At 42.8% G+C, this 27055-nt stretch overlaps 1 protein-coding gene across 9 annotated transcripts in view; it reads left to right on the top strand.

The window, feature by feature from the left end:
• HECW1 (HECT, C2 and WW domain containing E3 ubiquitin protein ligase 1) overlaps window positions 1-26612 on the top strand; it is a 445591-nt gene extending 418979 nt beyond the window's left edge. For all 9 annotated transcript variants that reach the window (XM_064366737.1, XM_064366740.1, XM_064366742.1 and 6 more), the window contains 6 exons: window positions 6797-6895; window positions 7506-7635; window positions 15249-15395; window positions 17025-17139; window positions 18966-19164; window positions 26247-26612. In XM_064366737.1, coding sequence (XP_064222807.1) covers window positions 6797-6895; window positions 7506-7635; window positions 15249-15395; window positions 17025-17139; window positions 18966-19164; window positions 26247-26358 — 802 coding nt within the window. In that variant the 3' untranslated portion in view covers window positions 26359-26612. The remainder of the gene's footprint in view (window positions 1-6796; window positions 6896-7505; window positions 7636-15248; window positions 15396-17024; window positions 17140-18965; window positions 19165-26246) is intronic.
• Window positions 26613-27055: the final 443 nt, after the last annotated feature.

The raw sequence follows: 27055 nt of genomic DNA, 5'->3' as shown, positions 1-27055 counted from the left end.
GCAGCTGTCTAGTAGGTGCTGTTATGATTCCCATTTTACAGATGAGTTAACTGAGACCCACGGATGTTAAACAGGTCTTCCAAGGTCATGCAGGTCAGAAGATTCAAACCAAGGCAGCCTAACATTAGACCTTGTGATGTCATCCTCCACAGCACATTGCCTTTCTTGGATTATTGGCACATGTCCTGAAGAGAAGTCAAGTCAACAAACAGTAATGCACTCAAAGGGAGAATTGAGTCTTTTGGGGGCCTTTAAGCCACTTGGGAAGATGTGCTGGAAATGTGTGAAACTCCATTACCTTTTGAACTCTCACTAAAATGTGTAAAACCCAGATGGAACTTTGAGAAATCCTTGCCAATAACATTGGCTCCCTTCAGATCTCCTGCCATAAGAGCCCTCCACATCTTTTTGAAAGGTCAGAGTGGCTGTAGTTGTTTTCTTCAGCATAGGTCAAGTTCATCTCCCAGACATCTGGGGAGGTGCTGATGTGTGTGCACCAAGAGTGACATCTGCCCTTTCCCAAAGTTACCCCACAGTCCCAGTGCACACTGGGTTCAGGCTTCCCCCCAGGATCTATGAGCAGACAGATAAAGATGAAAAGCATGTTTGTTTCCATCAGAGGGGAAAGGGCTGAACCAAGCATAGAGCATTCTTAAAAAGAAATATCTTGCAGTGTATTAAAGGATAATGAAAACTGCCATTTGCACGTGTTGAGGGTGTCTGTACTGTACCATGGTGGGAACACGATGGCACAGAGGTCCCATCTACATATGCATGCCCCTGCTCTCACCAACTGCCAATCAGGGGAAGAGTCCTCTCAGGGTCACAAATGTCACCTCCGGGGATAGAGTTGACTCATTTAAAAAATATATTTTTTGTATCACTTGTGTTTTACTTTACACTAAAAAATACCCAATTCTGTTATTTTTCTTTGGCAGGAGGGAAGGGGTTGATGATACCAAAAACAAAAACTTGCAACATACTAAAACCAAGGGTATGAAAATAATTTATATCAGAGTCCAGGAATGTCTCCATAAACCACGGGGTTGTGGTTTGGATTGAGGAATCTAACCGTGAACTGTCTGTGCTCCTCATCTGAAGGAAAAAGACCATGCCTTCCTCACCAAGGAGACTTGGACTTCACTGAGCCTCAACAGAAAGGATTTTGTTGTTGTTGTTAAATGTGGGTTCTTGGTATTTTGCTATGTTGCTAATCTTTCTGTGGTCTCAGGTCTAAATGGCTGGAAACACATCTCTAATTGATAAATCAATAGGAAAATATGCTTTATGTGTTTCTTAAAAGTCAGAAATAACTGACTTTTGATGGCATGTCAGAAACTCCTGGGAGGTTTCAAATTACACAGAAAACAGAGCCAGAAGGAGAGATTCTTCCCACTTCACTGCCCAGGAGTCTCCATTCCTGACCTATCCCGCTGTGGCTAAAAGGGGGAAAAGGCTGGTACCCACCATCCGCTGCTGGGAGGCTGCACGGGCTGACCTGCCTTGCCTCCTGTTCTCAGCCGTGTGCATGTGCACCTGCTGGGGACCAGGGTCTGAGGCCTCTCTTGTGAAGAGGAGTTGAAGGATGCCCATCATTGAAATTTAGAGACACGTGCGAAAAGGCAGAAAGCAGATTCTGAGCAGGGAACCTGAGGCCCTTCAGATACAACAGCCCCCATGAGAAGCAGAAGAAGGACTCAGGGAGCCGGGGTGCGCAGTATGGCCTGAGGGGTAGAGGTGAACGTGGTAGCTGTTCCCTCCACCCACCAGATCCTGGCTGCCCTAGGGGCTAAAGGACCACGAGAAAACTTCAAAAGCAGTCCCTGTAAACTCTCAGGGCCCAGGAAACTCCTCTGCGAGGGCCCTCTAAGAAAGCAGGACGACACAGAGGAACCACTCCCTACCGGCAAAGTAAAAGCGAGCACAGGCCAGGAAAAAGTACAGAAGTGGGGCTGCAGCCCGGCGGGCAGTGGCAGCACCAGCACAGGCACGGCATGAACCACACGTCTGCGACATGCTGAGTTGCAGAGGCTGAGACAGTAGAAGTTGCATTCACTCATGGCCTCCAGAATGTCAGCACAGAAAAAGTGGGAGCAGTGCTACACTCCAGGAGCAGGGCTGGCCTGCAATATCCATCAAGACTCCTGAGATCTGTGGAGAGAAAGAAGTGAGCAAAGCACACACACACACACACACACACACACACACGAGCTCTCAAACGGGGCAGGATTTTTTTTTTTTTTTTTTTGAGACAGAGTTTCATTCCCGTTGTCCACACTGGAGTGCAATGGCACAATCTTGGTTCACACAACCTCCGACTCCCAAGTTCAAGTGATTCTCCTACCTCAGCCTCCTGAGTAGCTAGGATTACAGGCGCCACCACACCTGGCTAATTTTGTATTTTAGTAGATGTATCCATGTTGGTCAGTCTGGTCTCGAACTGCTGACCTCAGGTGATCTGCTTGCTTCGGCCTCTCAAAGTGCTGGGATTACAGGTGTGAGCCACTGCACTGGGGCAGGTTATTTAAGTAACACAGACTCACACCCACAGGCAGAGGGGAGGGGCTCCGCTACTTCCTTAGGGTCTTACTTTAATTTATCCTCAGAACTTTGTTTATGCCAAGTAACTTAGCTTGAAACCTCAGCACTTTATTTTGCTTAAATTATTGGATGGTTTCTTCATACCTAGACACGCTTAGACTCAGAGACTAGGGAAAGGTAATTTTCTTTCTGTCTCATACTTCCTCCACGTTTGTAACCTATGTTAACAGCAAATGTAATCAACTTCCCCACAAGCAATTGCTTAGGCTAGGGGAGAACAATACAGATGATGAGTAAAGGAGATGCACCATTACTAGAAGGTGTTTTCTCATTCATGGAATTGCACACACAGCAATTCATCAGCTATTGGTTTGTTTTTTTTTCCATCAGCTATTGTTTTAGGTTTGAATTGTAGAGTTGCTCTATTTTGATTTATACCAACATGTCTCAGATCATAGTTCATGGCTCTGGAATATATCTTATGGTATATATGGGACTGGCTTAGAGCCATCCCATCTGTGGTTATGTAAAGCCAAACCCCACTATCATAGCTTTGTTGCACAATTATTTTAAAAAATCCAGGGCTTATTGGTTGCCCATGTCAGTCTGTGAAACTAGTGTAATTCTGCCTTTAGAAATTCCACCTTATGGTCTACCCAATTCAAAGCAAATACACAATTCTCTGTTGGCAGTCTGCGCTGCAGTCCCCTGTGCTAGGAAACCCCATCTCCTGTGCTCCGTCTGATCCCACCCCTGGTTGAGAGGCAAGCAGCAGTGGTTCTCCCTGCAAAGTACTCGAGACTGAGATTTCCTCCCTGGTTGTTCATGACTGATCCAGGTTAGAATAGTTAGAGAATCATGCTGAAAATCTAGACCTGGGTCACAGGGAGTCAAGTTGGTCTCTCTTGTGTTGAACTCTGGGATGTAAACCATGGAAGGTGTTGGCAGTGAGAGAGGAGAAACGAGCTCAGAAGAGCCGAGGCAAGAAACTGGATGACGGGGCCAACATCACTCACATCCCTGGTGTTCTTGAGGCCCAACTGCATTCCTGACCCTGGATTCCTGGAGACACCACCATGACCTTAGAGGGCTTAAGCTGGTTGAAGGTTACTTGAACCAAAATACGTCTAATTAGCACAAGAACTATTGGTAGCCAACATAAAATACTAATAGCAAAAATAGTTAACATTTAAAGAGTGAAGTTTTCCAGAGGAAACTGAGAAGGAGGAGGTTAAACCCTCACACAAGGTCACACAGCAGGCAGCCTGGCCCCTGAGCCCAGACTAGCAACCTCGCCATTGCTCACATCTCTCAAAATAGACACAAAGGAAAAGGCCTGATCTGGCGTCAGGCAGATGTGAGTCAGTTTCCTCGCTGTACCACTTGCCTGGGGCTACTTATTGACCCTCAGTTTCTTAATCTGCAAAATGGAGATGACCAAAACCATCAAATAGAATTGTTGCAAGGGTCGTTAAGATATTGTGAATAACATGCCTTGGCCCAATAGGCATTTGATAAAAGCTACTTTTAATCTGTTTCCAATTTTTCATTTATAATTAACTGCAGTGACTAGAACTGATGGAGTATTGTGAAGAGAGGTAATAACCAGCATCCTTCAGTATTTTTACTGTTAAATATATTGCTGAGATAGATGTGCTTTATTTTGTTAAGGAAGCATTCTTCTCTTGCTGATTTACTACAAAGATTTTTTTTTCTCTAGAAATTGGTGATGATATTTTTAAGTAACTTTCTGGTTTATATCCCCCAAAAAAGTCGTATGATTTTTGTCTTTTGACCTTATACTTGATTTTAGTAATAGAATTCTTAATATTGAACTATCCTTATTCTAATTAAACGTCCTTAAATCATTTTGCATTGTTCTGGGAATGAACTAGTAGGTGCAATTCTCTTGTGTTTATTTAGGATTTGTATATAAGTGACATTTTCTCTAGTTCTCTGTCTTGTTTTATCATTTCCAGGTTCCACTCTGTGGTTATGGTAGCTCATAATGATGAATTAAGAGGTTTTCCACCCCTTTCTGATTTCTGGAACTGTTTAAATAGCAGAAAGGTTTTCTGTCCTTGAGTCTTTGAAAGAACATATCTTTAAAAATATATATATCCAGCCCCAGAATCAATTTTGGAAATAATCCTTTTTCTTCAAAGTTTTCTACCTGGCACTATGGTTATCGGTCTATTTCTAAAGTTTTCTACATCTTCCTGAATAAATTTGAATAATTTTTATTTTGCTAGAAAATTTTTAATTCATTGAGATACTCAATTTTTAGCACTAAGCTGAAAATAGTAATCCATTTAATGTTATCATTTATTCCATATCTACATATAATTACTACCTGCTATGATTCCCAGCTCTCTTTATTGGATCCTCAGGGGCCCCCTCTAAGTGGGGAAGCCCCAGGCCCAGCACCTCTGTGCTGACCTTTGCTCTTTTCCCGGTTTGGATCATCTTGGTCATCTCGACCTAGATGGCCACAACCGTACTATCATGTTAGAAGCATCGGTTACAATGCCCTAGAGTCTATTTAGAGTAGGTGGGCCAACCTTCTGTTGGGGTAGAACATAACTGTTTTTATACACAGGATGTGGTTACTGTCTTGGGGACCGGTCAGTTATTAGGGTGGTCAGGAAAGGGCACTGAGGAATGAAGCACTGGTGGGGTACCCAGTCTCAAGGACCCATTGTCCTAGAAGCCCCCTATCCACAGGGCCCCACAGCACCTTCACTGAGATTCTGTTTGCCTCTAGTCTCTCAGAGTCAATAACACTAGTATGTTATTTCATAGAAAAAGAATCAGCTACTTCAAACATACCAATTTGAAGTGTTTTTATAAATATGCTTATTCTATGGAATCAGATAATCTATTCATTTTAACATTTTTATGGCAGCGATAGAGAAGGAAACCCTCTCAGTCCAAAAAGAGCCACACAAAAGGCATTGGAAATAGATTAGTTGAAAATTCTGACAGGGAGAATCTGAGAAAATTCACAACTAAATCAATGATTAGGTGAAAACGTAGTTAGAGTGGACACCAGGGAGATCCCAGTTATGAAAGTAGGTGCCACTGGCCGGGTGTGGTGGCTCACACCTATAATCCCAGCACTTTGGGAGGCTGAGGTGGGCAGATCACAAGGTCAGGAGTTTGAGACCCGCCTGGCCAATATGGTGAAACCCCCTCTCTACTAAAAACACAAAAATTAGCCAGGCGTGGTGGCAGGTGCCTGTAGTCCCAGCTACTCAGGGGACTGAGGCAGGGGAATCGCTTGAACCCAGGAGGTGGAGGTTGCAGTGAGCCGAGATTTTGCCACTGCAGTCCAGCCTGGGCGACAGAGTGAGACTCCATCTCAAAAAAAAAAAAAGAGAAAAGAAAAGAAAGGAGAAGAGAAAAGAGAAAAGAAAAGTAGGTGCCAGAGACAGGCAAGGCCCACGTGGTGGGGAAAGCACAGGGTGCTAGAACAGGCAGGCAAGAAGCCGGTTTAGGAGCAGGCGACAATGAGATCAAGCCCAGGTAGCCTCAGCGTTTTGCTAAGCAGGTTACTAGCAAAATGCTCAGGAAGTTAATGCTCTGACAAGGATTTAAATCAGTAAAGGCACTTATATCTGGAGGTGGCCAGGTCTGTATGGCCAGTTCTTCCTAGCAGTGACCTCATTCTGTCTTTTACGTGGCTGGCAATTTTAAAGAACGATTGCCCACTCAGCTTCTCTCTTACCATGTTGTGATTCTGTGTAACTCTTCCCCACTGTCTGCAAGCACAACTGCCATATGGGCTCCATACTCAAATCCCCACCTGCCAGCATGGACCATAAGTAATGTAGATAAAATGCTTGAACGGGTAAGGACACACATCCAGAAAGCTCTCTGCGTCGTTGGATCCAGGTCTGCCTGCAGTTCAGTGTGGGCTATTTTTCTAAGATTCCTGAATTGCCCTTCCCAGTGCTTTCCTCTTCTTGGGTCCTCATTCTCCCAGGTCTGAAAAAGGTTCTGGAAAAATGACTCCAGTCTGCTACGTGGCGGGGAGAGGAGGCTTCCTTTCATACCTAGCAAGCACACAGGCATTGCCCACGGTAAAGCAGAAGGAGGAGGAGAACGGGTGTCTCCCTTGCGTCATCAATGAGGAGATTCCTTAAGCAGCTTAAGATGAATACTCTAAACAAACACATCAGATAAAAATGCAAATTAAAATATTTAACAATGTAAATTTCCACCTGCCCATTTCTCTGCTTTGTCTGTGTTCCAGGTTCAGGTTTAGTGGTCGCATCCTGGGCCTGGCTCTGATCCATCAGTACCTTCTTGACGCTTTCTTCACGAGGCCCTTCTATAAGGCACTCCTGAGACTGTAAGTGCTTTGCAGACCACACTTCCATCCCGGCCCCATCTGCAGGGCAAGGACACCAGCCTCTCTGGTGCCACTGACCCTTTTGTCCCTGTTTTGCCCTAACCGTTCTTGTTAGTGTTATGGTGCCTTTTTGTCCTGAGTGCTTAGATATCACATACAGCTTTTAGTACAATAAAAAGGCATTTGGGGATTTTTCTGTTGGTGTAGGATTCTGTTATCAAAATGTCATATCATGGAGATGAATCACTTTATATAAAAATTATAATAATATTACAAACATTGCGTTAAACTATTCAGTAGAACTGATCTGTTTATAACTTAGTTGTTTTAAAATGATAGCTTTCTCCAATTTTCATGCAAAGAGTCTGTGAGCCAATAATTATTTCATGTTTGTTATTGTAAATAATTTCACATTTCCTTTTCAAAGGAAAATTACTGAATGAACTAAAATGACTGAATGAGCTGATTCATCAGTGTATTCAAAAGCATCAAATTGTTAGGCTAAGTCTGTGATGTTTTAGCCAGGAATGATACAACCACATTTTGAAGTGAGGTTTGGGCATCCATTTGTTCGGTAATTCTGTTTGCCTTTCTCACTGAATCCACCCAGGCCCTGTGATTTGAGTGACCTGGAATATTTGGATGAGGAATTCCACCAGAGCTTGCAGTGGATGAAGGACAACAACATCACAGACATCCTAGACCTCACTTTCACTGTTAATGAAGAGGTTTTTGGACAGGTTTGTGTGATATGGGGCTTGGAAAAGGGATTTTGTTTTTTACTGTGAAAAATACACATAACATGCAATTTATCATCTTAATCATTTTTATGTGTACACTTCGTTACTGTTAAGTATATCCACGTTGTTGGGCATCCAATCTCTAGAATTTTTTCTTCTTACAAAACTGAAACTCTGCCCATTAAACAAAAACTTTGAATTTCTCCCACCCACAACTCTGGGCAACTACCATTCTGTTTTCTGTTTCTATGAATTTGACTACTCTAGATACTTCATGTAAGTGGAATTATACAATATTTGTCTTTTTGTGGCTGACTTATTTCACTTAGCGTAGTGTCTTCAAGGCTCATCCATGTTGTACCATGTGTCAGAATTTCCTTCCTTTTTAAGGCTAAATAATATTTCATTATGTGTGTGTGTGTGTGTGTGTTTGTGTGTGTGTGTGTATATATATATTTGTATATCTATGTGTGTGTATATATATACACAAATATATATAGTATTACTCTTTTATATATATATAATATTCCTTTTTAAGGCTGAATATTTCATTATGTGTATATTATATATATAAACAAATATGATATATATACATATATATATATGCCATATTTTGTTTATCCATTTATCCATTTGTCTGTTGATGAACACCTGGATTTATTCCACCTTTTGGCTATTGTGAATCATGCTGCTCTGACCATGAGTGTACAAATACCTGTTCAAGTCCCTGCTTTCAATAATTTTGAATATATACACAGAAGTGGGATTGCTGGATCATGTGGTAATGGGATTTTGTTTTTAAATTAGCAAATAAGGGATCTCATTCATTCAAAACAATTCCTGGGGAACTACTTCCTTTAGTAAATCTGCCCATGTGCTGTTTCTTCTTTTTCTTGTTATGACATGGATCTACTTTATGGAGCTTTTTGAAAATCAAATGTGATATAAAAAAAAAATACTCAGTGACCAGGCTGTAAAAAAAAAAAAAGAAAAGAAAAGAAAATCAAATGTGATAATGGACCAGAAAGCATTTTTATAAAGTATGCCGTACATACATCAGGTATTTCCTTTATCTGTGCCACTGCAGAAATGATTCTTTTTATCACATCCAGTTGTCTATTCCTCTAAAATACATATATCTCAACACTAAATAATAAGATAAAGTTTCCCATCTGTTTTCTACTAGCTTTTATATAACATCAAATCTTCCAATCAAATGGATTGCAGTTTTAACAGAAAATAGCCATAGCCTAAGTAGATTTAACAATCAAGGTTTGGGGAACCCAATTTCTAGAGATCCCCAAAGCCTGTGACATATGGTAATTTGTAACAGGGTGGTTGTGATAGTCAAGTCAGAATGCTTTAAGGGCACTTCGCTTGAATGTGGACGGTGAGCTGGGTTGCTGCGTGAGCATGAATGAATGCTGCAGGCCACCAAGCACCCGCATCCCAATCAAGAATCTCGGGTAGGTCCTAGAAAATATCAACATTCTGTTGTATTTCCTCTGTAAAAACATGCCTGTGAAGAATGTTTTCTTGCATAGTTGAGAAAAAAAATATTTCTTCCTAAAACACTAAAGAGCATATTTATATATGTTCAAGAATATGCTACTCATTTAACTTTCATGCCATGTACTCACTGAGCAGGCAAAATACATTGTTCTCTGTGCATGACTACTTTTAGCCCATCTTTCACATATGCCCTATTGTTGAGGGTAAATTTGTATGTAAAATATACAGAACTATTTAACACACTGTATTAAAACAAATGGGTAGCCATCTGTGAAAGTTTTAAGTTAGATCCCTAACCTCACTCATTACACTAAATAAATTCCAGCTGTATCAGAAACCTGAATGAGAAAGAAAGAAAGAAAGGGAAAGGAGAAAGAAAGAAGGAAGGAAAGGGGAAGGAGAAAGAAAAGAAAAGAAAGAATTTTTATTTTTAATCTTGCACTAAAGAATGCTGATACAGAGGCTGGACACGTTGGCTCATGCCTGCAATCCCAGCACTTTGGGAGGCTTAGGCAAGTGGATCATGAGTTCAGGAGTTCGAGACCAGCCTGTCCAAGATGGTGAAACCTCATCTCTACTAAAAATACAAAAATTAGCCAGGTGCGGTTGTGGGCACCTGTAATCCCAGCTACTCAGGAGGCTGAGGCAGGAGAATCATTGAACCGAGGAGGCAGAGGTTGCAGTGAGCCGAGATCGTGCCACTGCACTCTAGCCTGGGCAACAGAGCAAGACTCTGTGTCAAAAAATAAAAAAAAGAATGCTAATACACATATGGTACAAACTCTTAGAGTCATAAAAGTCATCTGATTTAGTCAAATATTATTTTTAAATTTCTACGTGGCAAACTATACTATAAACAAACTGAAAGTGACATGACATTTAACATGTAACATAAAGACTATTTCTTTCAATATCAGAAGAGATCCCACAGATCGATATGAAATGATCAGTCAACAAGCTAATAGAAAATTCACAAAGAATATAGTTAGCTCCCAGAAAGGGAAAGACGAGGAGATAATCTCATTCACAATTTTGAAAAATAAATTAAATCTATAGCGAGATACCATTTTCCCTTATTAGAATGTCAAGAATCAGAAAATTTAGCAGTATTTTGGAATGGTGTAGAGAAACAGACCCGCGTATCCATTGTAGGTGGAAGTTTGATTCACTCTCTGTGAAAGGCACCTTGGTGATATCGGTCCATATTTTAAGTCACATGCCTTTGACTCAGCACACGTGTCTAGGAGTTTGTCCTACCAATGCATTAACACCTAATTAAAATTACTAATATATTAGGATCTTCATCACAGCCTTGTTGATAGTTGCAAAATATCTGTGACAGTCTGGAGTAGTGAAATCATGTGCGGTTATTAAAAAGCACGAGGACACCCCAGCCCCTTAATTCACATATAATCATAAGCAATAAACAGGGTACACTAACAACAATAAAGAAAAACACAGGTCTAAATTGGCATGAAAAATTTCGAAGATATTTTAAAAGAGAAAATGGGATAGTGAAGAGCAGTGTGTAAAATACACTACTATTTACAGGGAAAAAAAAAAAAAAAGAGTTTATATTGGCCAGGCACAGTGGTTCATGCCTGTAATTCCAGTACTTTGGGAGGCAGAGGTGGGAGGATCGCTTGAGGCCAGGAGTTGGAGACCAGCCTGGGCAACATAGCAAGACCCCATCTCTAAAAATTTTTGAAGATAATATATATACATTACCCAGCATATGCATAGAATCTCCCCGGAAGGGAAGTAGAGATGATTGTCTCCAGAAAGGGAGAATGCACGGCTGGGAGATTAGGTGGGAGAAAAACTTACTTTTCATTTTATGGCCTTCTACACCATTTGAATGTTATTCCATGGTCATATACTATCTATTCAAGAAAATGAAGTTAACTACAAATAACTGAATGCATAAAATTAGAGAAAAAAATAAGGTTGAATATATAAAAGAACAATCCTCTAGTGTAAAGTGTAGGAACTGAACAACTTAGAAAAAAGCCTAAATGTTCCCAGTGATAAAAATAAGGTTGTGTTGTAGATCTTGAATAATGTACAGCTAACCCTTCAAAATGCAAGGGTTAGGGTGCTGACTCCTGCACAGTTGAAAATTCATGCATAACTTTTGATTCTCCAAAAACTTAACTACTAATAGCCTACTGTTGACTAGAAGTCTTATTAATAACAAAAATGATCAATTAACAAATATTTTGTAGGTTATAGGTATTATAAACTGTATTCTTACAATAAGGAAAGCCAGAGAAAAGAGAACGTTATGCACAAAATTTGGATACAGTTTTCTCCAGCAGAAATTTATTGTTTGGGGCTTGATGACTTTCACAGCTTTTTGTATAACAATGATGGCATCTTCAGTGGCATAACTTTTCTAGGATTTTACAGTGTTCTCTCTATTGAAGTCATCCTTTCCATGGAGTACCGTGTGTAATGAGCCTTAAAGGTCCTATGACTCCCGATCTAAAGGCTGAATTAGAGACATTTTGGGGGCCAAGTAGACCACTTTGATTCCTCGGTGTTGAACTCAGGGGGTTCTGGGTGGCCTAGGGCATTGTCCAATATCAAAAAAAAAAAAACTTGAAAAGGCAGTCCCTTACTGGCAAGGTACTTCCTAACTTCAGGAACAAAGCACTGATGGAACCAATCCAGAGAAGAGGTTCTCATTATCCAGGCCTTCTTGTTGGCAGCTGGTGTTTTCTTTTCTCTTCAAGGCTCGGGGGTTAAAGCTTTAATGGATAAGGGCAATCCTGATCATAAACTCAAATGTGTTGGCACAAAACAGTAGAGTTAACCTGTCACTTCCTGCCTTAAATCCTGGTGCTCACTTCTCTTCCTTACTAATAAAGGACCTCTGTGGTGCTTTTTTATCCAGAACAGGGCACTTTCATCTGCATTAAAAACCTGTACAGGGAGATACCCTTTCTCCTCAGTGAGTTTCTTAACAGTGTCTAGGAACTCATTTGGTGCCTCTTGGTCAGCACAAGCTGCTTCTCTTGTTATTTTGATATTTTTCAGCCAAACCTGTTTCTAAAATTATCAAACCATCCTTTGCTGGCTTTAAATTTAACTTTAGATCCTTCACCTTCCTTTTGCTTTAAGTTACCATTATAATGACTTTGCTTTTTCTAGAATCATATCAGAGTCTATAGGTATGCCATTGTTCTAGCAATCCTGCACTCACATAAAAGCTGTGTTTTCAATATGAGATAAAAAGATATTTCACAAAAAGTCCAGCTTTTCACACTTGCTGGCATAGCTGCAGTAATGGCTTCATGAATTTCCTTTTCTTTTTTTACAACGGTCCCTATGCTGGATTCATTTATTTTGAAAAAGTAGGTAACCACATCTGCAGACCTCAACCTATGGTTCCTATCAAGCAATTCAGTTTTCCCTTGTAATATCATGACTTTTCTCTGCTTCCTGGGAGCATTTCCAGCATCAATAGTGGCCCTTTGTGTAGGTCCCACGATATTATTCAAAGTTTATGGTATTGCACTTAAACACGGTGGAAAATAAGCAGTAAACAAGAGAGATCACTTTTTACTGTGATACACAATTTACTGGAGAGAGGCTGTTCATCAGCAACACTTGAGCTCATTGCAATAGCAACAGGAGGTGGCTGCAAAATTATTACATAATACAGTATTACTACAGTTAATTTTATGCAGTTATGATTTAATACTGCATTTTTATGTTTGTTTGCATTTCTCTCTACTGCTAATGACACCATGTACAGTTTCTAAGTGTTTGTGTAAGTTTTCATAAATTTTAACTTTTTAATAATAGATTTGTATATATTTTATGTTAGTAAATGATAAAATAGACTAATATCTACATATATTTTATGGACTCATGACATTCCTAACTTTTTCTTAATTTTAAAAAATATTTCTAGGTATGCAGGTCATCTGCGAGTTTTTTAAAATTGTTGCAAATCTCAAAAAAATTTTCTAATATATTTATTGAAAAAAATCCACGTACAAGTGGACTCATGCAGTTCAAACCCATGTTGCTCAAGGGTCACCTGTATATCTGTTTAAAGTTTATCCTATTTCTCTTCAAAAGGAGGTCACCAAGAACAATGAATGGTTTTGGAAGATTGACTTTCAGACCTTCTTTTGTCAAGTTGTTAGATGGTGGAGAGCAGAGAGATGCAGGTGAAAGACACCATAGGTTTTCGGTTTAGATTCAGCTACTAGTAAGTAAAGATGCCAAAAATGACCCTGTTGAAATTAATAGAAGCTTTTTTTTTCCTCACATAAAAGTCCTGTTTAGGCTGCTGTGGTGGTCCACACCTGTAATCCTAGCACTTTGGAAGGCCAAGGCGGGTGGTTCGCTTGAGGCCAGGTGTTTGAGACAAGCCTGGCCAGCATGGCAAAACCCTGTCTCTACTAAAAATACAAAAATTAGTCAGGTGTGGTGGCGTGCACCTGTAGTCCCAGTTATTTGGGAGGCTGATGTGGGAGAATTGCTTGAGCCTGGGAGGGAGAGGTTGCAGTGAGCTGAGATTGCACCACTGCACTCCAGCCGGTGTGACAGAGTGACACCCTGTCTCAAAACAAAAACAACAAAAACAAAAACAAATAAGCTCTATTTGATAGAATCCTCAGGAATCAAGCTCCTTCCAGGTCTCCCCACTGCTATCGCTAGGATAGGCCCCCTGCACTCTTAGCCCAGATGAGTACAGCGTCCCAACCATCATAACTGTGTTCAAAGCAGCAGGACAAAGGAACACACAGCCCGTCCCTTCAAGAAGGCCTCCTGACGGTGCCATACAACACTTTTGCTTACATCCCATTGGACAGAATTTAGTTACGTGCCACACCTAGCCGTGAGGGAGGTTGAAAAATAAAGTCTTTAACTGGGCAGCTAAAAATCAGACATTCCAAAGAATATGGGTGCTTGGTGGTAGCAAGTCTTATATCGTTAGCCGGTATTTTGTAATTTGCACTGGTCACCTTAGTGATAGAGGAAAAAGTAACCATCAGACTACTTATGGACTGTTTTGTTTAGGTACCTGTGTCCACAAGTGCCAAACACATGTGTATTTTTTTCTTTAAACCAGTAACTAAGTCCAGTGATGCCTCATTTGTCTTGCAGCATTGAGCATTGCAGTGAACCCTTAAGTGAATTCAACATGACTGAAGATTATCCCTTTCAAACACTAACACATTTTGATTTTTTTTAAAATGTCTAGTGTGTTATCTACCTTCTTGCCTGTTAAGAGGTGGATCATAGCCTTCCCCGATGACTCAAGCATGTCCTAAGAAACATGCATCATCACACAAGTGGCAGCGCCATTTACTGTGTGCCTACATGCTTCTGCTTCCCTTCCCAGGGTCAGGCTGCCCTGGCTGTGTAATATTATGCCCCACTCTCCGCCAGAAGACCATGGTCTTCTGGTCAACTGTGGGAATGGAAACTGATGGCTGTTAAGAATTTGCTGTAATTGAGATTTGGGGGCATCAACTATGTGATTGTAGTGTTGACACATTCAGCTTCAATATTAGGGACAACCGAGGACATTTTCCTTTTATTTCCATTATGCCTCTTGAGTATAGGAAACTTGTTTTCTCTGTCTAAAACAAAAGCTGTAGCCCTTCCAAGGTGCTTAACAATCTGCTTAGAGGCCAGGTGCAATGGCTCATGCCTGTAATTCCATTACTCTGGAGTTGGGAGGATCACTTCGGGCCAGGAGTTGAAGACCAGCCTGGGCAACATACACCACATTCTACAAAAGAAAATTTAAAAAGAAGAAAGAAAAAAAAAATTAACTAGGCAGAGTGGCACCCATCTGTGGTCCCAGCTACCCAGGAGGCTGAGGGAGGAGGATCACTTGCCCCCAGGAATTCAGGGCTGCAGTGAGCTATGATAGCACCACTGCGCTCCAATCTGCTTAGAACAGTCAGACCCTTTTTAGTGACCTTTAACCAGGAAAAAAGCCTTCGAGGGTAATGATGCTGAATAATGCCCTGTGGAGGACTTTTTTGCATATAGTCATCCCCCTAAAATCAGTGTGCATCCCAGAGAGATAAGCTGAACTGACAAGCATTGCCATCTTTCTGTTTTCCTACAAGGTCACGGAAAGGGAGTTGAAGTCTGGAGGAGCCAACACACAGGTGACAGAGAAGAACAAGAAGGAGTACATCGAGCGCATGGTGAAGTGGCGGGTGGAGCGCGGCGTGGTGCAGCAGACCGAGGCGCTGGTGCGCGGCTTCTACGAGGTGAGGCCCGGTGGCCTGGGGAAGGCAAGCTGTGGCCAGGGTGCTGCTTCACGGGCCCTCACTCCTCCAGGCTCCCTGGGGGAGCAGCAGCTCAGGTGATGAGAACAGAGAGGAAGAACCAAGCTAGGCAGTGGGCTCAGCGAGTGCTCCTCACCAGGGAGCACTGAGGATCTTCTTAGGGTGGAGGACCGAGGGGTCAGAGTTCTCTGGGAAACTCAACTCTTATGGGTGAAAAATGCTTTCAGGCAACTGGTATGTGACCCTGATGTGCTAGACATGAAAACATCTAGCATCTCTTGTCGCGATCTGTGCGGGTGGTGTTTCCTTTTACTCAACAAAACAAAAATAAGTGAAATGAAGGCATTGGGACATATTGTCCACTGGTGCTAGAATTTAATTTTGTTATAGCATCATGTTGTGCCACGTACTCTATGCTGAGTGGTAAATGAAGAAGACAGGGAGGGCCACTAGACATCCTATGACGTCCTTGAACTTCTCCAGTTTAAAAACCAGAAGCTATAAACGTTTTCTCAGGTCCTGGATCGTGGAAGACTCTCCTTCCCTGCCAGAATGGAGAAGTGCACTGGCCACGATCTTGTCCTCTGCTGGTTTGATTGAAGGAGGTACCATCACAGGAGCTCAGTTGTGCCTGGTACATTTGGCACAAGATGCAAAGCCAGAATGCAGAACCCTAACAGAACACGTCTTCCCAGATCCCTAAGGAGGGAGGAAGGAAGTTAGAGAAGAAGAGAAGGAAAAGACAGATTTGCACCCAGCTAGCTCAGTCCGGCGAGCATGAGGCTCTTAATCTTAAGGTCATGGTTTGAGAAGGGATGGAAAATACAGTCATTTTAATACAAACGCCCAATTTAGGATATAAGTCATAACTCCATGTGAAATATTACATTTTAAGTGAAATGGTAATACTAATAACTATTAAGTCCTTCAGAATGATGTGGACTTTTTGCTTTTAAAACGCAATGTTATTTGAAAACTTCAACGTGACTTCAGAAAGTCGAGTCAGATTTGTTTACAAAATCATTCTGAGAGGAAGCATTACGGGTGGAGCGTGGGATTCTCTTTTCTGTTCCCCACTCATGAAGGCTTGTGTTCTAAAATGTTTAAGTCAATGATCATTGTTTGAGCTGCTATAACAAAATACTATGGGGTGGGTGGCTTACAGCAACAGACATTTATTTCTCACAGTTTTGGAGGTTGGGAAGTCCAAGATCAAGACACCAGCAGATTTGGTGTCTGGCAAGGGGCCACCTTCTGGTTCATAGATGGTACCTTCTTCCTGTGTCCTCATGTGATGGAAAGGACGAGAGGTCTCTCTTGGGACTCTTTAATAAAAGCATGAGGCCCTCATAATCTAATCATCCCCCAAAGGCCCCACCTCCTAATACGATGGCTTCAGGGGTGAAGATTTCAACATATGCATTTGGGGAAGGAAAGGGATATATAAACATTCAGATCATAGCAATAATTTTCAAGTTAAAAATGATTGCAAACTGAAAAAAAGTATTGCCAGTGATGGTCAGTTTCCCAGTTTAACTCACATAAATATGATCATTAATATAGCCTTCTGTGTGTTTGGACCTGGATGCTGAAGCCTAACCTGCATTTCAGGTTGTAGACTCAAGGCTGGTGTCCGTGTTTGATGCCAGGGAGCTGGAGCTGGTGATTGCTGGCACCGCAGAAATTGACCTGAATGACTGGCGGAATAACACAGAGTACCGGGGAGGTGAGTGGGCAGGAGCTGTGATGATGCGATGATCGCAAACAGAACTCAGCACTTTCCAAATGATTGACTTGTTGAGGTGAAATTGATGTAACATAAAGTGACTAAAGTGAAGAAGTCAGTGGTGTTTAGTACAGTCACAGTGTTGTGCAACCATTGCCTCTAGCTACTTCCAGAATATTTTCAATGCCCCAAAAGGAAACCCTGTACCCATCAAGCAGTTGCTCTCACTCCCTCGCCCCTTTCCCTCAACCCCTGGCAACCATCAATCTGTCTTCTATTTCAATGGATTTGCCTATTCTGGATATGTCATAGAAATGGAATCATACAAAATGTGGTCTTTGTGTCTGGCTTCTTTAACTTAGCCTTCTGTTTTGAGGTCCACCCATGTTGTATGTAGCATGTTTCAATATTTTATTCCTTTTTATGGCTGAATAACATTCCATTGCATGTATATAAAATTAATCACTTTTTGAAGACTACAGAAAGCTTGGCCGTACTTTAGTACAAAGCAGGAGCTTGTACATGCCTTTCTCTAAATCCCAACCTGAACTTTCAGCCCTGCAAAGCCTCTAGTATAAACCCCTAGTCCCTTCTGGTATAGTATGAAAACCACTGTCTGCCTGGCTGGGCATCGTGGCTCATGCTTGTAATCCCAGCACTTCGGAAGGCCGAGGCAGGCAGATTGCTTGAACTCACTAGTTCGAGACCAGCCTGGTGAAACCCTTTCCTCTGAAAAAAAGAATACAAAAATTAGCCAGGCCTGATGGCACATGTCTGTAGTCCCAGCTACTCAGGAGGCTGACATGGGAGGATCCCTTGAACCCAGGAGGCAGAGGTCGCAGTGAGCCGAGATCACACCACTGCACTCCAGCCTGGCTGACAGAGCAAGATTCTGTCTCAAAAAAAAAAAAAAAAAAAAAAAAAATCTCTGCCTGGCTGTTAAGGCCCCATAACACCCCCAGAAATATTCCTTCCTGCCTTCACCAGAAACCCCTCTACCCTAGTGGCTTACTGTTGCCTGCATATTTCCTCCTCAATCTTGTTATCCTTTACTTTTCCTGCCAGGAATGTCCTCCTCCTTCCCTCCACTTGCACAAACCCTTCTCACGCTGCACGTAGCTTCACTTTCTTTCTGAAGCTTTTCTTGCCTCTGCCTTGGCACACATAGATTTTTTCTCTCTCTGAAGGCCTCTTGCATTTGCAGTCAGTAGCAAATCATTTAATTGATTCGTCCAAGCATGGTCTCCCCAGCTTACTGTGAGAGGGACCCAGTACTTATTCCATGGGCCCAACATGTCTCCACGCAGGGCTGGCCTGAGAGCAGTTGCCCAGGGGGAGAGCCTGGGATCCCATGTTCACCAAACTGTCTGTTTACCTTCAGCCTAGACTTGTAAGTCCTAGACTTTCCCCTGGTATATGGTGGCCAAGAGCTAAGACAGCAGAACAAAGAAAACGTGATGCAATATTGTATTCATAGGGCCTTTAGTCTCTACCAGGCCCTTCTACTCCTTATCTGTACCTACATGAGGCAGGGACATTTCAAGTGGAGTCCCAGTTGTTTAAATAGAAAGCAGACATCTCTAGGAATGTCCCACAGAACATAAAGTCCTTTTATAAAATGACTATTTTCTAAATCTGCTCTTGTTCTAAAACTTGATCTAGTTACACAAATTATTTTAGACCGCTCTAAAGGCAATTATGAGATAAATCAGATCAAAAGCAGCGGTTCTGTTCCTATCATACCTGATGTCTGTTTGATCTCTCTCCCCCCACCCCTTCCTCCTGTCTCTGCATCCTCTCTTCCTCCCTCCCTTCGTCTCGTGCAGGTTACCACGATGGGCATCTTGTGATCCGCTGGTTCTGGGCCGCGGTGGAGCGCTTCAATAATGAGCAGAGGCTGAGATTACTGCAGTTTGTCACGGGAACATCCAGCGTGCCCTACGAAGGCTTCGCAGCCCTCCGGGGGAGCAATGGGCTTCGGCGCTTCTGCATAGAGAAATGGGGGAAAATTACCTCTCTCCCCAGGTACAGAGCTCCTGCCAGCCTTCGGGGAAACCTGCTGAAGAGGGCAAAGTATACTTTGCTATTTGATTTTGAGTGACCATCCTTTGGGATGGAATTCTTTCCTATCACCCAAAGTATTGTCATTGGAGTTCTTAGGGAAAGGTGAAGGTGAGGTGGCTCTGAGACTTGGATTGAAACTATGTTATTCTTAGGGAGGTTTTGATGACTGATGGTATTTGAGCTGTAGTCTGTGTGTCAGTCATGGGATGCTCTCATAGCCCAACTTAATTTATAGATGAATGTCTAACACAGGAGAGGGCATAGGCAAGGACATTAATATAAAGATGCTGGAACCTGGAAGTAACCCCTGAGCATCATATCTGTATTTCTAACAGCGTATCACTTGATACTTCATAGGATCATTATATATTCATGATGTGTCAGATTTTTCCTACCAAGTTTTAAAACGTGGGGATGAGACCACATGTATCTCTGGTCTCTATGGTGACTTCTATTTAAAAAGCACATTTATTGTGGGATAAATGTCAAAAAGGAGACGCTGGGGCTCCAGGCAGTTTTACAGAAGAAATTCCCTGCACTGTGAGTTTTAATCCCAGCACCTCCTGAGTCCTTTCTATGCACTTTGGGTAGTGCATTCCTGATCAGGAGGCACTGAAGAGACAGTTGTGCATAGGTGCTGTGGTAAGAAATGCTGCTGCAACGGACAGAAGAAAAGATTGACCTCTATTATCTTTTGCTAATAGGATACATTCTAATTATAAAGAAGCTTTGCATTTAACTCAGCTCTGTTTCTACATGGCCACCCAAATACCTCTGCTAAATCCTTATTGCAGAAGGATTTACTGGACTGTAGCTTTCACCTAGCTTTTCTGGATTTTCCCCGAGGACAATTCACCTGGTGTTGATAAGCATTCATGGGCATGCCCAGCTGGTTAACCACAGCTGAACACCCTGGCGTAGGCTTCAGCCCTGACTTCACCCACTCAGTTCAGCAGACCCTCAGCTCCAAGGGTCTTTCTTATTTGCATGGCTCTACCAGTAGCTAAACATAGTCAAGTCTGTCAAGAAAAGAAGACTAAAAAGGCAGAATTTCCATTTGTTAAGCTGAATGATAGATTTCAAGAATATAGTTATTTGGAAACATCTTGCTTTTATTTTAGAGAAATGCAGCTTGAGTTCTGACTAATGATAGCCTACCCCTGCAGCATGCAGCTTGAGGAGGGGCGGAGCTACAAGAACACACCTGCCCGCGGGAGCCTGCAATCTAGGGAGCACACAGCCCGATAGTAACTAATTACAGCACAAAGTAGAATCAGAGGAGCACAGCGGGTTAGAGCCCTGTGCTGTGAGAGTATGAAACAGAGACTCCCAATCAAGTTGCCCAGAGAAGATGCCACAAAGAAACTGGCAATTTAGGGGAGCATCGGGAGACAAGGAATAGGGAGAAGGGGCCTTCCAGGCTGAAGCAACAGTATGAGCAAGGGCTGGGAGCGGGAAATGGCAGCACGTGTTCCAGAAGGTGCAGCCAGCCAGTGCGGAGGGTAAGATGCCCCGAGCAACATCACAGGGGATGCAGTTGGGAAAGAGTTTGGTGAGCCACAAACAAAAGACCCTGCTGGCTGGGCACAGTGGCTCACGTCTGTAATCTTAGCACTGTGGGAGCCTAAGGCAGGCGGATTACTTGAGCCCAGGAGTTCAAGACCAACCTGGGCAATGTGACAAGACCTCATCTCTGCAAAAAAATTAAAAAATTAGCCAGGCATAGTAGCATGCACCTTAGTCCCAGCTACTTGGGATGCTGAGGCAGGAGGATCACCTGAGCCCAGGAGGCTGAGGCTGCAGTGAGCTGTGATTGCACCACCACACTCTACCCTGGGCAACAGAATGAGAGCCTGTCTCAAAAGGTAAAAAGAAAAGAAAAAAGATAGAAACAAAGAAAAGAAAAAAGATAGAAACAAAGAAAAAAGAAAATATCGTGCTGAGGAGTCTCTATTCTTTAGGAAATGAGAGTCATTGCTTCTGTCATCTGGGGTCACAGAATGAACATAATTTCTGTGTTTGCTTTGGAAGCTTTGAAATATACATTAATATTATTAACCCACACAGAGAGTTTCTAAGCCAGACATTGGACTTATGAACAGGTCCTTCATATCTGGACCAAGGCAGCCCTAAGAGCACTGCTGTACCACAAGCCCCAGAGATGGTTTCTTGGGGAAGCAGGGACCTCTTCTTGGGACAAGAGGGCCCCAAGAAGCAAATGCCTCTAAGAGGACACTGAAAATAATGCCCTAAATAGTGACCCCTGTCCAGTTTCCCTTGGATGGTGTCTGAAGATCCAAGAACCTTAAAAAAAATGTCATCTGCATGTGCATAGAAGGAAAAAACCTCTGACTTCCAGAAACTGTCGTTCGAGAAGACCTGGCTCGGCCATGGCAGGTGGCAGGAAGCCCTGAGCAGGCAAGAAGCAAAGCAGACACAAGGCGGCATGGGCATCCCAGATGCTGTGAATCACAGTGCCCCTGGCCAGCACCCTGGGAGAGGCGGCCCACAGCTTTTTCTTCAGGTCTGCCCTCTGCAGAAAGGAAAGGCAACTGGCTTCCCAGATAAGAGCGCCAGACGCCGCCACGGCAAAACCCAATCACAGCCTAGGCTACGTAGAACCTTTGTATCAGTACAGATCCCTGCCTGCTAAAAGATGTGTGAGGGCCAGGAGAAAGGACTTTGAGGGTGGAGGTTTCCAGGATATAATTTCATAGTGCCTGTGAGGAAACTTCATATAACACCGTAGCTAAAGTAAATGAGAGGCGGAACTGTCACTGGAATTGAGGTCAAGGAACTGGGGGCTGGCGTGTTCAACCTGTTGGCCATGTGGACTTGGCTGCCACACAGTCTGGTAGGACTTGAAATGGAAAGGAAGACTTAAGCAAAGTGCCAGAGTATCAATAATTGTAATAAGCTAGAAGCTCAAAGTGTCAGAAGAAACCAAAGGTCTACCTAGATCACTGATTTTCAGGCTCCTTAAACCATAGCCCACAAAAAGAAATGCCTTTTGTATCACAACTCAGGACATGCACATGTACTCATTTGCACATATGTGTGTATATCTGAAACACAAGTTCCTCAAAACAGCACTTTACCCTTATTATCTGCAATAAAATCTATTTTCTGCTCTATCCTATTTCATTAAAATGAAATGCCAGTCAAAGCCTATGGTTTTAAAAATAAGTTATCTAAATGGCATGAGATTCAAAGGAATGGAAACTGATCAGAGATTGCAAAGTCATGACGTGGAATTGACAGTGGGGAGCGTGAAGAATGTCCGTCCATGTCACAGCATGTGGGGCAATGAGCAGTTTCTACCCATAAGGACAGGAGAGGGGACACTGGGATCCAGAGGCAGCATCTGCAAAGAGCTTAAGGAGGTGGCAAAGTTTCTTTACTTTGAACAAGAGCTCAAAGGAGAACAGAAGAAAGGCTTGGAAGGAAAGAGAAGCACAGAAGCTAGGTCAGAGTCAAAATAGCACTGGGCAGTGTGGAGACGGAATGAAGAAGCGGAGAGAATCTTGGGTTTACATTTGGGGCACGGACCAGGGATATCAAAGCTCTGAGTCATCAGCAATTAACTGGCCTAAAAGTTGCAAATGAAATTCTAATATGAACATGTTTTACTGCAGATGTAAAATGACCGCAAGCCGGTGGTGAAATTGGAGGCCCGGTCAAGTTAGTAGTTGGCTTACTCTGTAGCAGTGGTTCTCAAGGTGGGGCTGGGGAGGGCGACTTTGCCTCTCTTCCCCAACAAGAGGTAGTTGACATTTTCTGGAGAATTTTTGGTTGAGGGGAAGGGGTGCTACTGGTGCCTGTTGAGTAGAAGCCAAGGATGCTGCTAAACACCTCACAATGCACAAAGCAGCTCCACAACAAAGAGTTATCAAGTTCAAAAAGTGAATAGTGCCAAGGAGAAATGCTTCTCTGTAGCACCTAAGGCCAGAAGAGGACCTACAAAGGAGGCCGGAGGGCGCCATCAGGCAGCTCAGCAGAGAAAATGGAAGCCATTGAGAAACCAAAGAGAAGCCAAGGGAGGGAGATGTTCCAGAGGAAGAGCTGTCAAATGCTTTTAAAGAGCTGGAGCCAGTGGGAGGAGAGTATGGGCTTCTGGATTTAGGGATCAAGAGGTTATTGACAAACTTGAAAAAGACAAGATTTAGTGGGGAAGAGAGCAAGGCCTATCTGAGGAGAACAAGGCTGTAGTTAGGCAGAGGAAGAAGATTGGCATGAAGGGAAGACACAACTTACCTAACCAGCTGAATAGCTGGCAGCAAAGAGTAGTGACTGCTGCCTCTTTTGTGTGTTCCTAGCCAACCTTAAAGTGGTCTCTAGTAGGGACAGGAGCGAGACTTTCTTTGGCCCTGTATTGGTTAACATTTCAATCTGTAACTTGGAAAAACAGAGGAGACAGGGAGATCAACTGTGTAGATGACACAGTTAGAAGGATAAACAGTCCAGGGATTGGTACAACCCAATCCAAAATTATCTCAAAATGCTGGAACTCTAGCTTGACACCAGCGGCGTGGAATTCAACCCAGCTGAAAGACCCGTGCAGATCTCCAAAACATCCATCGCACCAAGTGTGAGAAGAAAATGAGTCACCTGCCAGTAGGTCACGTGCAAAACCCAAGAGGCTTCAGTTGCCACAAGTATGACATGGTTCCCCAAATCATTATCACAATTATGTTGCATTATCAAGAGAATCTTACATTTAAATGATGATTCACAGGTTACAAAATGCATTTACGTGTGTTCTAGCATTGATCCTCCCCATAACCTTCCGAAGTGCACACAGCATATATTATTATCCCCACTTTACAAGTGAGAAAACCGAGGCTCAGGAAGATTAATTGACTTTCCCAGGGTCATAAAGCTGGTAAGTGGCTAGACTGGGGTCAGCATAGAGGTCTTCCAAGCCCTGGTTTCTTGCTATCCACTGCCCCACACCACTGGGCAGTGCTTGGTTTGGTGCACAGGGAATGAGGTAAGCAGGCACTCGGTGCTGTCAGAACCACACCTGGAGGGTGGTGAGCTCTTAGCAATGCTGAGTTGTATCATAATTTGATTGTGTTCATTCATTCTAGATGACAGGCTAAGGGAGTTCACCAAGGCTCTAAATAAATGCAATAAAAGCAACTAGTAAGGAAGCCATGGGTGTTCAGACTAGGTGCTATTCGCCAATGCTTTCTGTTTACTCCCAGAAATGATCTTTTACAGAATTAATTTGGTTCCAACTAATTTGTAAAGATGATATTTTTTCCTGTAATATTTCCGCTCATGAGTGCCAGTTAAAATGACCAGAGGAAGAAAACTACGAAGATGATGCCTGCTCCTATCTCGCCCCTGGCTAATTCAGCTAGTTTCAAAAGCACGCTTGGGACTTTTCTGCCCCACTTCGCCTGTTTAGCCATCGCCCAATGTATGTTCTAGTTTTGTCACAATCTTTTTAACCTAGATAGGAATCACTGTAATCATCCTACTCAATTTACTGAGTTCCCTTTCACTCACATATTTACAGCTAGGTAAAATATTTCAATTATTTTCTTTTAAAGTGAAGGTAGGCCTGTTTAATCTCTATCTCTATTTGTATGTTTCTTCCCAGTTATGTCTTTAAGGTCTAAGACCAGACACTCTACTGTCCTGTGCCTGCCTTTGGAGCTTGAGTGGGAAAGGGGACAGGGAGGAGGGAGGTAGGGGTTAGGAATAGTTCCATAGTTCCAAGGACTACCAGGAGGAAGAATGGGTGCTGGGCAGATGAAAACACCAGCATCGTCCTTAGATTCTCGCTGGGCAGGAAACCCCACCTTCCCTCTTTCCTCTTCCCACCCTCCTCATCCCCAAAATCATCTCCTCCCATAACCTGAGTGCTGCATCAGCCTGGGCTGTGATCTGATACTCTGATTTATACACTTTAAAACAAAGGTGTAAATAATACACAAGTCCCCTAGGGATCTTGTAATGAAAAGAAGAGTTTAATATCCCAAATAAAACTCTAATGAAGAGAGTTTAGTTTTGTTTGTTTCTTTGTATGTTTGTTTTGTGATTTGATTTGATTTGGTTTGATTTTAGAGTGCCCTTTTCTGTGCTGGTTGGTGTCTCAAATCACCATTTCAACACACCACTCTTAGGGAGGAAAAGGAAGGAAATGAACTTGCACCTGCACCCGTCCACCTTTCTCCCTACTATGTATGGTACAGGACTTGGCGTCAGCCAAAGATTCTGTAAAAACAAAGAACTTCTGGCAGGGAGCAGCCAGTCAGGTGATTCAAGGCTCCACAGCAGAGAATCTGTGCATGCTGGGCTTCTTGTACCCACTGCTGGAGACCTGCATGAGTCTGCCAGGTCCAGGTGTTAGCCACCGGTGAGGAAGACATTCCTTGTCCAAGGCAGACACTGGCAATGCAGGAGGAAGCACATGAAGCAAAGCAGAACCCTGGGCGCCAGGACACTCCAGGCATCCAGGAGGACTGGCTCACAGGGGCAGCTTCTCTTGGAAATGCAGCACTTTGGCTTTAGGTTCCGTGGGTTCTGCTGGGGTAGGGAAGTCAGACTTGTCTCCAGAGCACACTTGACTTGAATGGAGAACTGGATCTCAGAATTCCAGGCCATCTCAGGTCCCTCTAGATGCATGTGGTTCACAGAGGCTCAGAAATCAGAGCTGGACAAGAAGACTTAGGAATATAATCCTTCAATACTAATTATATTTCTGACTCCTTCATTGACCACATCAGAGTTTATAACTCAATTGCAAATCAGGCTGATACCATAGAGTTTATAATCTGTTTGCTAGTGTCATTCTAATGTAGTATGGTTTGCTTACAAATTCAAACAACCCATTTCTAGTTACTCCATTCCTTCCACCGGTCTATTCATTCTAGAGGAATATGGCTCTTAGTTTGCAATGTTTTATGGTCCTAAATCATGGTCCTGCTCACTTTTGATTCCCTTTTGAATCACAACTTCAGACTAAGTCACAGATCCAGAACCAGTTGTATCATTTAAACAAACACTCTCACCGATCTCTTCTCCCCATTCAGGGCACACACATGCTTCAACCGACTGGATCTTCCACCGTATCCCTCGTACTCCATGTTGTATGAAAAGCTGTTAACAGCAGTAGAGGAAACCAGCACCTTTGGACTTGAGTGAGGACATGGAACCTCGCCTGACATTTTCCTGGCCAGTGACATCACCCTTCCTGGGATGATCCCCTTTTCCCTTTCCCTTAATCAACTCTCCTTTGATTTTGGTATTCCATGATTTTTATTTTCAAACCAAATCAGGATTGACAAAAGCTGTGCATGAAGAACTGCCTTCTTCTAAGATCTAACCTTCAGGCTTCTCTCCTCTGTTTTCAATGAACTGCTAGCCTGTATGCAATATTAAAAAAACAGCTGTCTCAAGGTCTGTGTATATCTCCACATACCTCCATTACTAACAATGAAATATGAATGCAAGTTAAGCTACACTTGACCAAATGGTAATAAATGTTTACTTCCATTTCTATCATTTAAGGGAAAATTTGAGCATTTAGCACTCCAAGCTTTTATATGCCCATGTCTTCTGAGCAGAGCCACCATTTTTTATAATTTCTAACAACCAACTCCAGAACTAGGAGCTGGTCAACTCTTTGTTTTCCTCACTCTCTACTTTTCCTTGTGCATAATATCCATCCAAAGGACAACAGTGGCAAAGCTGAAATTTTTATACATTCAACTCATGATTCACATGTGGCATCAGTCCCATCAGCCAGACCTAGCCCAGACATACGGTGCAAATATGACACTTCTAACGATTAACAACAGCAAGAAAACACCTGCTGCTGATGTGGTGCAGTGCGTCCCAG

The sequence above is a fragment of the Aotus nancymaae genome, unplaced genomic scaffold (assembly GCF_030222135.1).
Source record: "Aotus nancymaae isolate 86718 unplaced genomic scaffold, 86718_ANA_hifiasm-v0.15.2.pri h1tg000065l, whole genome shotgun sequence".
NCBI lineage: Eukaryota > Metazoa > Chordata > Mammalia > Primates > Aotidae > Aotus > Aotus nancymaae.
Note: the sequence above shows the minus strand (reverse complement) of the source record. Positions and strands in the feature narration are given on the sequence as shown.